This window comes from Melospiza georgiana, chromosome 4 (assembly GCF_028018845.1).
Source record: "Melospiza georgiana isolate bMelGeo1 chromosome 4, bMelGeo1.pri, whole genome shotgun sequence".
Taxonomy (NCBI): Eukaryota; Metazoa; Chordata; class Aves; order Passeriformes; family Passerellidae; genus Melospiza; species Melospiza georgiana.
Genome location: NC_080433.1, coordinates 68334925 through 68349777, shown reverse-complemented (window position 1 = coordinate 68349777; position 14853 = coordinate 68334925). Strand labels below are relative to the sequence as shown.

Sequence of the window (14853 nt, the reverse complement as noted above, 5' to 3'; positions counted from 1 at the left end):
CAAAATTTACTTTTCTGCTGTGTCACGATCATGGGTAAGAATACTGACTGTTATCGATTGCCCACATATTTCCAAGGATTGGTCCTGTTTGTCTCCACCGAATCCTGGTGTCACTGGTGAGTGCAGCGTTGGGAAGGGGAATGGTTATTCTGTTCCACCTGAAATACATATAACACAGACATTTTACACCGACAGTTATTATGCAACAGTATATTTTGCAGATTCGTTTATGTATTCTGGAAGCTTTGTGAGAAGCTTGATTTTAAAATCTGCTCAAATGAAGCATAAATTTACAGCAGCTTTGGAAAATACAAATTAAAAATAAGAAGTCCATATATTATACAGTACATGAATACTAGTTATTGTCTTGTAAAACCCAGCCATTTTCCCCCTGTAGGAATACACGCAGCTTCTGGCAAAGACCATAAGCTCCTTTGCTGCAGCAGCTTCCCCATCCCCATGAATATCTCCTAAGAGTGAACTCTGTTTGGTGAAAACCCTCAGAGGGTGAGGAGTGGTGCAGAGAGTTTGGCATGCTGCAGTCTGGGCCATCATTCTCTATCATCCACAGAGGCTGCACTTCTGCACACACCAGGAGTAATGGTTCCTATGAAAATTGTATGGGACTAGGGGCTGTGTGCCATCAGATCATAGCAATGCTTCAACTTTCTTTTTGTAAGTGTTGTGGAAGTTGGGACACCAAGGGATTTTGTGCTATGCAGAAAAATGCCACAGCTCATTTTTCAGTGAAAACAGTAGAGAAGAGACTCAATGCTGAGAAGGGTTGATACTGAAAGTGACACTATAACCATCTTCATTGAAGAAGTATGGAGAATGCGCTTCACTGAAACCCAGTACTGGGATTTCACAGGAGTAAATGTGTCTGAGGATGTAAATAAAGCTTTGAGTAGTGTTTTTTCTGACCAAGAAGAAAACTTTTGTGGCTTTGACAAGGTAAAAGTTTCGTTTTTCTTATCAATATGCTGTCCAAAAGTCGGTTTGTTTGTCATTTCTCTTTAACATCAAAAGTGATTATTATACCACAGAAGCAGCCCCATGCATTTCAGCTTTCATGACTGGGTAGCCAGGGAGCTCAGAACACTCCTTCCTTGCTGTCTCCAGGTAGTCAAAAAGGAATGATGACCCAGAGCTGTGTGCTTTGCTGCTTTCTCCTTCCCCCCTGCAGTTCCCATCTGTAGTGCTGTGCATTTTGCATTTTCAGAGAGCTCTCTCACCCGCTGTAGTTTTCGGAGGCGTAGATGGTGCTGTGGGGCAGGTGGGGCCCTGCACAAATCTCAGGCAAACACTCCATGTGCAGCAGCGACCACGAGCGCCCGTGGTTGGTTGAGAACTCCAAGATGACGCTGGTAACGCATGGAAGGTAAGAAAGGAGAAAGACACCATGAGGGTCCCTGGCATAGATCTCAATGTAGAAGTACCAAGATGGAGAAATCACCAAATCTCCTATTTCTCATAACTGATGAGGAAACAAGAAAGAATTTTAAGCAGAATTTGAATACAAAAATTCCTGCAAATGCACACACGAGACAAAGTTTCGTGAGTCAAACACGTCATATTTGTCACAGACATGTTTTATGAAAAATCCTTTCCTTAGGATTTTTTCTCCTGAGAAGCTGAGAGGCCTCAGGAACAAAATGTAAACAACTATTATCTACTGCTGTGGAATGCAACAGGTGCATCTTTGATTGGTCCATGTTGATTATTTCTAATTAATGGCCAATCACAATCCAGCTGTCTCGGACTCCCGGTCAGACACAGGATTTATTATCATTCCATTTTGATTTCTTTCCTTGCAAGCTTTCTGATGAAATTCTTTCTTCTATTCTTTTAGTCTAGTTTTAGTATAGTTTTAATAGAATATATATAATAAAATAATAAATTAGCTTCCTGAAACATGGAGTCAGATCCTCCTCTCTTCTCACATCCTGGGAACCCTGTGAACACCAGCACAAATGTTTAAAACCCCAAAGGTTTTTAGACTGAGGATTGCCTGAACACAGAGTTCTTGTTGGGCCACCATCTAGCCAGTGTTTGTATGCTGCTGCTGTTAAAAGAACTGCATTACTTTTGTATTTAATATTTCATATTGAAATAGCTTCAGATATGAGGAGAAACCTTGGGTTAATCAGAGCTAAACAGCATCATGTGAGCACAGGACACCTATAACTGCCAGCTGCTAACCATGACATCTGCAAAACGTGGCAAAAGACCACTAGCTGCTCATGCATGGGCTGTCTCTTTCCTGAGTTAAAAAAACCCCAAATTGCTTACAACCTATAAGGAAATCCTTGGATGCCCTACACTTCAAAGACCTTGAGAAACTAATAGAGAAATTGCTTGACTTACTACAGATTTAGTATTTTAATGAATTATTCTTGTAATTTCCTCCATATGATTAGCTCATAATATTCTGTTTTATTTTAAGTAATGGAACATTATAGAAGTCTTAATTTATCTCCTCAATATTAAATTATTGGATTCTGAATTTTTATTTTCATGATAATTTGCTGACAATATTACTTTATTTGAATGTACCATCACTGCGATATCATGTCTATTAAAACAGTTTATGGAGGTTTTGACTAATTTATTTCAGGTTTAGATGCAGAGATACCTTAGAGGGTCATATTTACTGCTTATATCCAGCATGAGTCTCTCACATTTGCAGTAATGAAAGCATTATTAATAATGCTGCAGACTGGGAGATGTGAAATGCTGCAGTATTTGGGAAATACAAATAGGAAAAATGGTGACCTAATGCTTCTTTGGTTATGGAGAAGCTCACTTCTAGTTCAGAAATAGAAGGAAGAATATTGATATTTCAAAATATATACTAATCTCCATCAGAAAACAGATTGAGGCAGAGACTTTATATAACATGTTTACTGGCCAGGAGTGTTTATAGGCAAAGTTCTCACTTTTCATGTAGGAAAATGCTGCTGCCTTCTCTTCCTATCAAATATAAGTGCAGTGTCTTGATTTTTGCTTCCCCTTGAATTCTGCTACCCTGCATGGCAACAAGAACTGTCAGTGTTAATGCAGCTCTTTCCAGCTGGAAGTAGATGCCTTGGGACACAGATAAAAGCTCTCATAGTCTCTTACTTTAAACTCTCAATGCTACAAAATATAAAGTAAATTAATCCTCATAAAATATCAATATAAATATTCTCATATGCATATAACAGAGCAGGAACAGCGGGCAGTTTGGTTTTGTGTTCTCCATTTGAAGAAGGATATTAAGAACTTTGAGAGCAGAGTAAAGGATGGGCAAGATGGCTTTGAGCAGCAAGCTGGGATGGGCTGAGGATCTGGCTTGCTCAGCCTGGCGGGGAGGGGGGAGCTGTAGCACCCTGTGGTGGTGCAGAGGGCACTCACAAGGAAACCAGAGTCAAACTCTCCTCAGTAGTGTCAGGCACACTACAAAGGACAATAATATAAAGGCATGGTTTCATAGTTTTGTAGTGTGCATTAGGAAACATTTTTTCACTTGAGCAGCTGAGGTAGCACAGTGTCCATCTGGTGATTTTTCAAGTCAGGGATGGGCAGAGCCATGTCTGACCTGCCCAGTGACCATCCATCCTGCAGCAGCAGGTTTCACCAGATAAGCTGTATAGGTCCCTTCTAACCAACATTTCTATGATTCTATAAAACATGGAGCCTAAAATGACTCCCTTCTCTCCCTTTCCCCATGGAAAAATCCACATCGAATGTCCAAAAGAAGTAAAGCCAGAAAAAGTGTTCTGTGATCAGCCTACAGACAGTGAGCTCCTCACACTGATGGTCATTTAGATGAGGGTCATTTATCACTAGTCTTACTAGAATTAGATATGCTTGTGGCATCAGTAATCTCAGAGAGGCCAGCAGGGCAGGTTTCTGCTGCTGCCTTTAATGTTTTCCTCCTTACATAGTATTAAGAAGTAAATCTCATACCCATTAGAAACTGAAGCAAAAGTCAATCTGAAATCATGAGCGTATTTCAGAATAATGGGCTAAGAAAAGCAAGTTTTGACCTGGAAAGCTATTAAATGACTCTTTGTTGCACATGAGACACATAAATCTGGGCCTGTAAAGATCAGGAGAAACGTTAGCTTTTGAGCAGCTTATATTTGTCTTTATCAATGGGATCCCTTCTTCTGAAAAAAGATTTACAAATCCTTGTGTAGATTCAATACACCAAAATATACTAGAATGCTGATGCCCAAAAGAATGATCTCTCCAGTTGTACCTGTTACCAGGTTGGTAAGTTCCACATCCCAAATTGATGGAGAACTGGATCATGTGAGTCACTGAGGAAGGGAGCACTGGGAGGACGTGGAAGTAATCCACAGCCCAGACATTCCTGTTGTGGCCTTGGTGACTCTTTTGCTTCAGGCAAAATTTGGTTGCAGGAGTCTGCAGGTCCGGACTAATGACAACAGAAACCAAAGATGGCACCTTCAAAAGAAATTTAAAAAGGCTTAAATAAGTTTAAAAGGTCACAATGTACCATTTAAAATAAAAAAACAACTCTAACTGTGCTGAACCAAAAGTGCTGTTCTCTCTCCTTGATTCATTTTGTCAATTTTTTAGCCACTTTTCCCCACACACAATCCCAAATAAAGCCTTTTACTATTATGTGGATAGGTATTTATTAGCACCCTGGGTACCAGTGATGCTTATCACCTCAGAGGGATGGCATGGTTTGGTTGTAAAGGCACAGAAGAAAAGACTGCACCTTCTGTGTTCTGAGAGGGGCAAGTTTATGGTGTCATTTTCAGCTGGGAGGGGAAGGTGATGTTTGTCCTGGAGCCTTTCAGCTCACAGAAGCTGAGGCAGGGTGGTGGATGTCTGCTCTGCATACGTGAGAATGGTGGAGCAGCAGGAGTTCACAGGCATAACTGGGGAGGATGTTATGCTGCTGAAATAAAAGAAAGCACTGCCTCACAAAGCTTAGCCTTTGTCCTAAAGCAATGTAATTAGAACTTTATTATGTCAAAAGAGGATGTCAGCTTTAAAACTGCTTGTTTTAAAAAACCTCCACAATGAATTCCATGTAATTTCAGATCCTATCTCTCCCCAAGTTCCCTAATTAATATTTTATTATTTTACAATTACAGTTTCCTTAGTTTTACAAAAGTTCTGCCCTGTCTTTCACACAGAAGCAGGCGAGGAGGGAAGCCATGCACAATGAAACAATGCAAGTGACTCAACCAAACTCAGGCCAAACACTATTGTAAACATTTGGTTTCTAAGTGCTAAAGTTACAGACAAAATTCACACAGATCTGTGCTTGAAATCAGCAGCATCTTTACCATCAAACTTCCCTCAGACTATGTAAGCACACTGCATTTCAATACCTAGCTCATCTGTGTGCACTTGTATGAAACACCACATTTTGCCTGTTTTACAGCAGCAGAATAAGGAGACCTCAGGGCCAGAAAATTCAGGGTAGACATGGTCTAAGTGCTCCTTTGCCCTAGACAGGAAGGATCCTGAAGGCAAGTTCAAGGTCTTTACTGTCCTGCTGGGGGTGGTGGATGTGGCTGGGAGGCAGCTGCACTTTGGGCAGAGGAGATGCTGCCTGTGCACCCTGCCAGCAGCTGCCTCCCATGGCTGAGTCTGTGCCCTCTCACTGCAGACCCTCTCCCAGCCCCTGATCCCACCAGGAATGACCCTCTCAGGACCCTGCTCCTCAGCATCACACTGTGCCTAGAACGAGCTTGAGTGGAAACAGGAGTAATCATTTGTGAGGAGATGTTATCATTGAAGTTTTCAGCTAATAACTGACAACTTTTGCCCATTGCTTTCCTGCCCATTTCCCCATCCCCAGCCAACCCTGAAAATCCTGCCTGGGGCTGGAGTGACCACCAGGAACTGCAGAGCTGTGCTGCAAAGGTGCCTGACTGCTCCCAGGTCTGCACATGATTTATGTGTTTGGGAAGGCCACGTACGAGTGTGGCCTTCATCACAATCTTCCTGTGATGGCTTGAAAAGGGAATGATCTGTCCATTCCCAACCACCTGCTTTGTTTAAGACAATTTACCTTGTAAGCAGCATAGGTCAGGGTATCAAGAGGTATGTGCTCCCTCCTGCCTTCAATCTTGGCATACAGTATGACATCATTTTCATGGGATTCTCCAGAATCACAAATTCCCCCTGCACAGCACATATTTGAGTGAGAAAAAAATTAATTGAAGCCCTTGTTATTGGAAAGTGGAATCATATATGCAGCCTTAATTATGAAAATAATTACAGTCAGATGCTATTTAACTTGGGATCTGAAACAAAAGAACACCATCCCTAAGGACACAGTGTATAGGAACTGTTTGATCAGATGCACCGTGGCAGAGATCAAGGGGGCTGACGGTTACGAAAACCTCAAGTACCTCTTTTAATCAGCTTATCAAAACAATTTAAATAGAAAATGCTGTGCCTCAAGCAATACTTCTATCTGTGTGCTTTAAATCCTATTTACATAGAAATGCTCTGCTGTTGAGTTCTCATCAGTAAACTGCTATTTACTGCTCACTCTTCATGCAGTCACACATGTAGGTAGGTACACAACAGCATCTTAAATACTTCTCAGCTGATAGTTTGGCAGCTGAGAACTTCTTCTAAGTAGGAAGTGAGAAAGACTGCTGTGTACCTTATTTGTTGTTCTGCTCCTACTACTGTCTACACCATATCCTAAAAGGGATGGCTGGCTGGCTGGAATCTATTGTACCACACAAAACATGTGTGGTGTGCTTGCCCAACTGGAACAGGGCAGCATTTGAAATATCTTCCTATCAGTAGAACCCAAAATATTCACTAAGCTTCTGTGAAAGAGCAGATGTATTGGAAAATATGAGCATTACGTTCTACATTATAGTTACAAGATGAATATCATCACACATTGGTATTGTGGAAAAGAAGATTTTAAAACAATGTTTCTGTATTTGAAACAGGAATTATTAATTAATTATTTCCCTGTATAGTATGGTTACTCCAGGTATAAAAAAAAAATAAAAATCCCAAAATAGAAATAAAAACAGAATGAGGAAGCTTCTTTGAAAAGACTGCAGAGCAGAAAGATTGCACATATTGGAACACTTTCTCTGCTTTTTTGGTTTTGTTTTTTTGCTACAGCCAGCCAGTTCTCGTAATAAACTGGGAGAAGCAGTTCAGAGAACTGGATAACATGTGCACCTCTAATGTGTTTTACACTGTAATAAAGAACATCCATTTGTCTTTTCAAATATTCTCCTTGCCTGAATGCTCAAACAATTATTTATTTAATTTAAAAATACACAGAGAATACATTTTTCAAACAATATCCTGCTGTCCTCTGTGTCTGCATCTGCTGACAACTTCTCCGCTAAGTTCAGAAGGTTGACAAAATTTCTTTCCTGTTTCTCTTGCAGGTGTTGTAATGCTTGGAAGAAATGAGAAAAAGCATCCTCATTTTCCTGTGCTTTATCCATAATTCATGCAACACAGAGGAGATGTGCAACAATTTAGGAAAACAACATGAGGTCTTCCCCTCATTAAATAAAGTGTGTTTTTTTCTTGTTGATACAGAAGGTTGCTTGTGAAGGTCACAGGTTTATTCTCTGCTTCCTCCTTTATTATTCTATTATTCTCTTTTAAGCAAAAATCCTCACTTTCTCTAAACATGGTGTTGAGAGAATAACCTCATGCCACTTCCTTTATGTGCGAAATAAAAGCTCTGGAAAAATACTGTGAGCATTAGCTACCATGTTCATGGGGATTCTGCAACATCAAACTTGTGCAGTGACAGCACCAACAGGGAGAAGTGACAGGACAGGCTGGCTCTTGGCTGCTTCCTGAGCCCTGGGAAATGGCTGATGTTGAATTTTGCCCCAGCAAGGAAGGTCCACAGATGATGCTAACACCACAGCAGTGCTTTTCATGAGGGGTGCCACATGTAGAACACATCTCCTCCCAGACCACAGCACTCTCTGTGTGAATCTCACCCTGGGCCAACATTTTAACAGATTTAGGACTTTAAGAATGGAGTAAGAGCTTTTGAGGTGAAACTATTCCATGGGTTCATCAGGGAAGGCTGCCCCACTGTATGCTACTCCCATCTCATTCTTTTGTGCAACTCTCTGGACTCTGATGGATTAGCACCAGGGTCTGCATGGACATGACCACAGGAGGATATGAAAGGAACCTGTAAAACCTCTAAAGATGACAAAGATATGACCATCTCTTAGTGTTAATTAAGGGGCACTGATTGAAATTAGTGTACACAAGACAAGAAGATGCTTCTCCACATGAGACTTGTTCAGCTGTGCAGCACCGCGTAATGTAAATCTCACAGGCTTCACATCTTGTACTACACCAGGAATTCATACTCACCCATACTGAAATAAAACCTCAAGTTCCCATAACCTGTGGTGTCCATGTATGGAGTACATATTTTTCTTTCTCCGTCTCTGAGAAATACCATAGCTGAGCCAGATTCCAGGGTTCCACACTCAGTACCAATGACAGCTCCAAAGACGTCCCACCTGCAGAGGCCAACAGTAGGTGGAGAAGGTGCAGCAGCACACCACTGATAAACTCATACAAAACATGCCATAGGATTCACTGGTATTTATGAAATTAGCTGTTTCTACTCTTATAGAGGACAAAAAACCACAGTGTTTCAAATGTCATCCCTATACCATTACTTTCATATTCAACATTAGCTTTTAAACTCAGTTGACTCAAATAATGCAAAGTTAATATCAATATTTAAAAGAATTTGACAGAAATGCATGAATTAATAAAAAAATGAGGCTTTTAGTGAATGCTGCTACCAACTATGTAGTGTTGTATTGTTCTACCATCTTCACTAATTATTTTTCTGGTGCTAAAATGTTTAAAAAATAAATGCATTCTGATTAATTTTGCATAATAAAAGATTTATAGATCAATGAAACTTGAAAAGGCACATGTCCACCATATCTGCTATACAAATATTAAATATGTAGGTAATAGCTGAAAATGTTCTCTTTTCATCTTTTTGAGCATTTAGGGTAACAGTTTTTAACTAACACATGAACAGAGTATGAAAAAAGACTGCTGTGTTTCTAATATGTGATGATATGATCTTTCTCAGTTTTTCTGTACAGCATTTTATCTTATTTTTATTCAGTGATAATTAAAAGGGCTGTTGCAGAATTTTCCAATTAAGTATTTTACATTGAAAATACATTTTCATCATGAAAGTGATGGTTACTTCAAAACTGAATCAAAATGTTTTGAAATACTAGAAAGTGTTGAAATCTTGTGCATTATTTTGGTCTGATATATTATTATTATTCATGTTGAAGTCTTAATTCATAATTAAGTATTTAAGAATTATAAGGCTGATAAAACAATGAAATTATTTAGAATCACTAAATCCTGATAATCCAAACATTTAACTATCCAGCATGATTCAGGAGGAATGAGAAAACATGGAAGTTCAGAAAACCTTTGTGGGAGGCAAAGTCTTTTTCTGTCTCCTTCCACCAGAGACAATCTCTAGCAGGTATGTGCCATATCACAATTTCAAAAACTGTCATTAAAGAACTAAACAGTCTATTTATTAGTTTAACCATTCCAATGATTTCAAAATGCATTTCTGGGATCCTCTTAAAAGCTGTCAGTTTCCCCATGGACCTAAGCTGTGACAGACTGGTGACATGCCTGTTTGGAAATCCTGCTTTAAACCTGTCAGTCATTTACACAGGAATTAGTGAGCTTAACATCACTGAAAAGCTTTATGATATAAATAGAAATATTTTAATGGAAGCACAGTTTAATCTAACCCTAATTCTATTGTGCAGATTTTTTAAAGCTAATGTGCGATATAACGTGCAATATAAAAACACAATTTTGAAAATGGGTCTCCCGGGCTGAAGGCAGTACAGAATTAAACAGTTGTGCCTACTTCAACTTACACAAAAAAAATCTCACAATGCTCCATTGATCTTTTGTATGCTCTATTTAGCTCAATTAAAACACTCTGTAGTGACCCACAAAACAGCTCGGGGTCATGAATGATGCAGATCATGGATGTTTCTAGGGATGTTTCCTTTTAGGCAGCATCAGAAATGAAAATTAGAGAATTCTGCATTTTTTTTTTTAAAGCACTTGAACAGGAGTACATCAACACTCTGCCAGTAAAGAAAATGGAGAAGGATCCTGGGTGATGGCATGATTTAACATTTGTATTTGAACTAATTTATCCTTCACATGACTCTTGGAATTCTTCTTTATAAAACATGTGATTTATGGACCAAAACGAGACCAACTGAACATGGAGTTCCAAAGCAAGAGTGGGCCTGCTAGGCAGCCTGATGTGGGGATCTGCTCACTTTTAGGATCAGGCTCTAATTCACACAAGTAAAGAGAAGCAGAATGACAGTGGAAATATGTGTGGTACTTAGAACAGCAAGCCCTCCCCACACAGCCTCCCACTTTAGGTGGTAGATGCAAAAAATACCAACCAGCTGCTTATTAAAAACAGTGATGATTCCCTCTGCCCTCATCTCCAAGAGCATTTGGTGCAGAGGAAAGTGGTGGTGACCCCTATACCTGAGCTTCCTTTTGCTCTGCTCTCCCTTATGAGGGATGCTTTTGCCTTCCCCTTGAGAGCTGGCAGGCTCCAGCTGATGTGACAAAGCAGTGCCTGAGAACCTCCTGCAAGCTCTCTCTCAGGTATGCAGTGTTCTGTATTTCATATATAGTTTAAATAGCATTTAATAGCATATTTCTCTAAGAAGTGATTAAGGAAACTCACTCAAATGTATTTGTATTTACGTACAGCACCCAAAACAAATTCCAGAGAAATGTTGAAAAGAGGAACAGTAGTGGTGGCAATTTTATATGATTAGGATGTAGTCATCACCCAGGTTCGGTGTTTATTTATGGCAGCATGCAATTTAAATCTCCATTCTTACAGAACAATAGAAAGAAGGAAGTTTCTAATATAGAGTAAAATTTCCAAAGAAAAAAATAGGAAAAAGGTTATGAGGCCTTGGGCAGACGGAGTGGGGGCAGATCAGGACCTGGCTGCTGGGACACAGAACGACAGAATCGAAGGAGGGCTGCACCCTCCCTTTCCACCTGCAGCTGGAACCAGGCACCCTGTGACAGGAAAAGTGACATTTGCCCAATCCAGAAGGAACTGTACAATTGCTGACCTGGCTTGCAAGTCTCCCAACTTATCTTGACTAAGCACCCAGTTGTGTAGAGAAGCTCTACCAACAGGGCAGATATCTACAGACAGCACTCCCATCCTGGTTTTTTCAGGATGGAAAAAAGATGGAGAGCACATCTCAAAGGTGTCCCACATGGTGACATAGAACACAACACACATGAACTCATTTTCTTCCCTTTGTCTGAAGCAGCACCTGCTGCCATTGGCTGATTACTTGAACTGGGACAGAGTCCACAGTGAATATTTTTTCTCTAAACCCCAAATATATGTATGTGTCCACAGGACATATTAGCATGTATTTTTTAAAAGGTGCTCTTCACTTTCAGCACATCATAGGCAGCATTTGAATCAGTTGCTAATGATCTGAAGTACTTTGTAGGTTAAAATCAACATTCAGTGGAGACCCATAAATTAGCAGCGTATGTTTCTCACTGCCCTGGGATTACAGCCACTAATGTTTTTTTTTTGTTTGTTTTTTTTTTTTTTTTTAATATAAAAGAATCAAAACCCTACTGAGGCTATTTTCTTTTTGTCAGAATTTATAAAATGAGGTATATAAAATGAAGCTTCTTTATACCAGGACATATTTTTTAAAGCTCACTCATGTTTTGATAAAAGCAGTAATATTGCTGTCCTAGACATTTTTGTTTATTTTCTGCATCCTTGCAGCAGTTCCTGCTGGATATGGCTTTATAGGGACCCTCTGAATCACAAAGTATATATTCAAAATAGAAATAGTAAATTATCAGCCAGACCCTGAGCTCTTTCCCAGCAGGTAGGGCTGTGCTTTTGGTGATGCCAGATGAGAACAGACTGCTGCTTCAGCTTTCCTGCCTCCACCTTCTCCTCCTCTTCCTCCTCCAGCACCAACAGGCATTTGTACAAGCAGGAGCTCTCTCTCAGTAAAGTGAGGCTCACAGCAGTGATCCAGAGGAGATGAATTTCTCAAGGAATTTGATATCACATGGACATGAGCTTGTTAACAATACTCTGGTGTGAATTAACAAAACAGATCACCATCACGTGTTTCATTAGAATGGTTACATTACTCACAAATGTCATTTTTTTCATTAAAAACAGCGATGACAGGATGGTCCAGAAAGAAACTGTTCCTCCTGGACTTCCTGGTCTTGTTTCTTCCTAAAATCTGCAGCCATGTGCTATTTACAGTATTGCTATTTATCCTCATCACTGACTACACAGCAAAGGTAAGAAGCAATGCCCTGTTTATCCCATTTCCTCATGCCTGGAGTGCTGCTGCTGGGCTGTGCAGGGCCCTGCTCTGGCTGGGGACACTCACCCTTTGGGCTGGCTCTCAAACTCCTCTGCCCACGGCTCCTGGGCATCCTCCATGGAGAGGTCCACGTCGCGGGTGGTGGCGAAGTTGAACTCGCTGCCCTCGGTGCCGTGGAAGTAGATGGAATTCCCGTCGGACTGGCAGCTGTGCTGTGGGCACAAGGAGCACAGGGGAGATGAGGTTAGGCTGGGTTTGTGCAGTGTTCACACATTGTCAGAGCTCAGCGTGAGCTGTACTTATCTAGGGGCTCGCTGATGCCTGAAACTAAATAAAAACCAGATGGTTATCTTGGATCTTGTCCTGCCCCAACAATTATTGCGTCCTAAGCTTGTACCTGCTTCCCTACAAACCCACTACAGACCATGGTAAAACTGTGTTTGCATTGAGAAGCCATGTACCACATCTCTGGGTGTTTATTTTTATTTTAAAGCATCTTCCTTACATCTGGCCCGCACACAACTCTGTCTGCAAATAACTTCAGTAGTATTTCAAATATTGCTACAGAGATTTTGTAGGCGTAAGAGTTTTGTGCTGTGAAACATGTCAGATCTCTGGGTTTGAATTTTTGCCAAAAGAGGTATTTGTGTGTCAAATTGCTATGCAATGCCATACAGTAGACTTTGGGCCCCAAGTGTATGGCTGAAAAGGCTGTATCTGCTGTATTTAGCAAATGCTATTGCATAACAAATAGCTCTGGAGGCCACAAGCTCTCGTGATAGAGCAATCCCAGGGGTCCTGAGGCTGCTCCCAAACCCAGTGTCTGCTCTTCCTACTGCATTTCTGCACACACTGCCTCAGCAACATCAAATGGTGCATTGTGTCTCCTCCAACATACCACGGCCACCAGAACTCTCCAGGAGTGCTGGCCTGGAAGGAGCTGCCTCTGAGGTGCACAAGGGGGTCACAGCATAAATTTTATTTTTTCTTCCATCCTACTTTTTTTATTTTCTTGTGTGCCAGATAAAAAAGCAGTCTGCCAAATCTGTGAGGCAGAAACAGGTACTAGAATTTTCTAAAGAGGATCTACCTTGCCTTAATGCAAACAGACCACTTAGCAGTTTTTTGAATTCTTCATATTACAAAAAGTACTGACAAAACAAATTCTCTCAAAGACGTCTTTTATTCCTGTGTATGTGTGTGAGATCTTGCTCCTTAAGAAAGGAAGCTGAATTAAGGAACTATTAATTAGAATAATTCTGCATTCCTACAACATCTCAGTATTTAAAAAAGAGATACAATAATGCCAAATTGCATTGACCTTTTCAGTATTGTCTGTGCAGTGCCCTCTTTTCTCTGAACCCCTTCATAATGCGCCAAGGGAAAATATGACAATCACATCTTCTGCACTTAAAAAGGTCATGGGAGCATCACATAAGGGAATAATTAGATTTTTAACAAAGAGAAAGGTGGGGCAAGAAATGAAAACTGCTCACTACATCTTAGCCTATGGGTTTTTATGAGCAAAGTACAAAATAACACATTTTGTCATATTCTATAACACTTTATCAATAAAGTCACATAATAGAAATTCTTTTATTGATGATTTTCAAGTATAGTTCTCAATACCTCCGCAATTAATTTATATAAAGGAACATAATTTTTATATTTCTGGAGGTGTCTACACATTGTTAGAAAAGAACTGTGAGTACTTGAAGTCTGATTTTTGTATAGAGAGTTCCTATTCTGTACTTGAATGACAACAGCTCTATGTTTATTAACACAGAATAAATATCACATAAAAATATAACACATTGTAAAAACCTAAAGACTGTTTCAACTGCTAAAATAAACTAATTGCTGTTAAAGTGTTTTTTTCCCAAAGAAAGGTCAAAGCAATAGAAAGATCCTGAAGTGTTGATAACTTATCACAGAAATTAAATAGATTTTGTCACAAGTCTCCTTTCTCCTTGGTCTGTTAATGCAGCATACACACAGTATACCATATATGCCACTGAAAAGGCAGAATAATTTACACATCAAATATATTATAACTAGCAGAAATTAATGAGACAGTTTTATGCCTTCTCTTTGAAAAACAGCAGTTGTACTATGCAGTTATTTATAATGGACTGAGAAATTGCTTTTGTTTACTGATTTTAACCTTCACACTCATCAGTATCACTAACACCAGAATTTTAAGAATAATTTCTTTGTTGTGCCTCTTGATTTACAGAACTTTCTTCATTTGCTGAAGACAAATCAAGTATCCTTTATCTGTCAATCAATCTGCCACAAAACTCTCATTATCTACATGCAGTCAAATAAATACACTAAAAATTAATATTCAGGCTAAAACTTTATTCAAATTTATACATAAACCTTCATCTCGGGAAACAAACAGCTAAATAGATCCTATTGA

The 14853-nt window shown here is 39.8% G+C and overlaps 1 protein-coding gene across 2 annotated transcripts in view; it reads right to left on the bottom strand.

Annotated features, from left to right (window-relative positions):
- The window catches only part of RELN (reelin), a 283413-nt gene that overhangs the window by 106449 nt on the left and 162111 nt on the right, over window positions 1-14853 (bottom strand). For both annotated transcript variants that reach the window (XM_058023699.1, XM_058023698.1), the window contains exons 11-16: window positions 12498-12643; window positions 8365-8516; window positions 6044-6156; window positions 4247-4455; window positions 1236-1364; window positions 49-158 (exon numbers count right to left, since the gene is read on the bottom strand). In XM_058023699.1, coding sequence (XP_057879682.1) covers window positions 49-158; window positions 1236-1364; window positions 4247-4455; window positions 6044-6156; window positions 8365-8516; window positions 12498-12643 — 859 coding nt within the window. The remainder of the gene's footprint in view (window positions 1-48; window positions 159-1235; window positions 1365-4246; window positions 4456-6043; window positions 6157-8364; window positions 8517-12497; window positions 12644-14853) is intronic.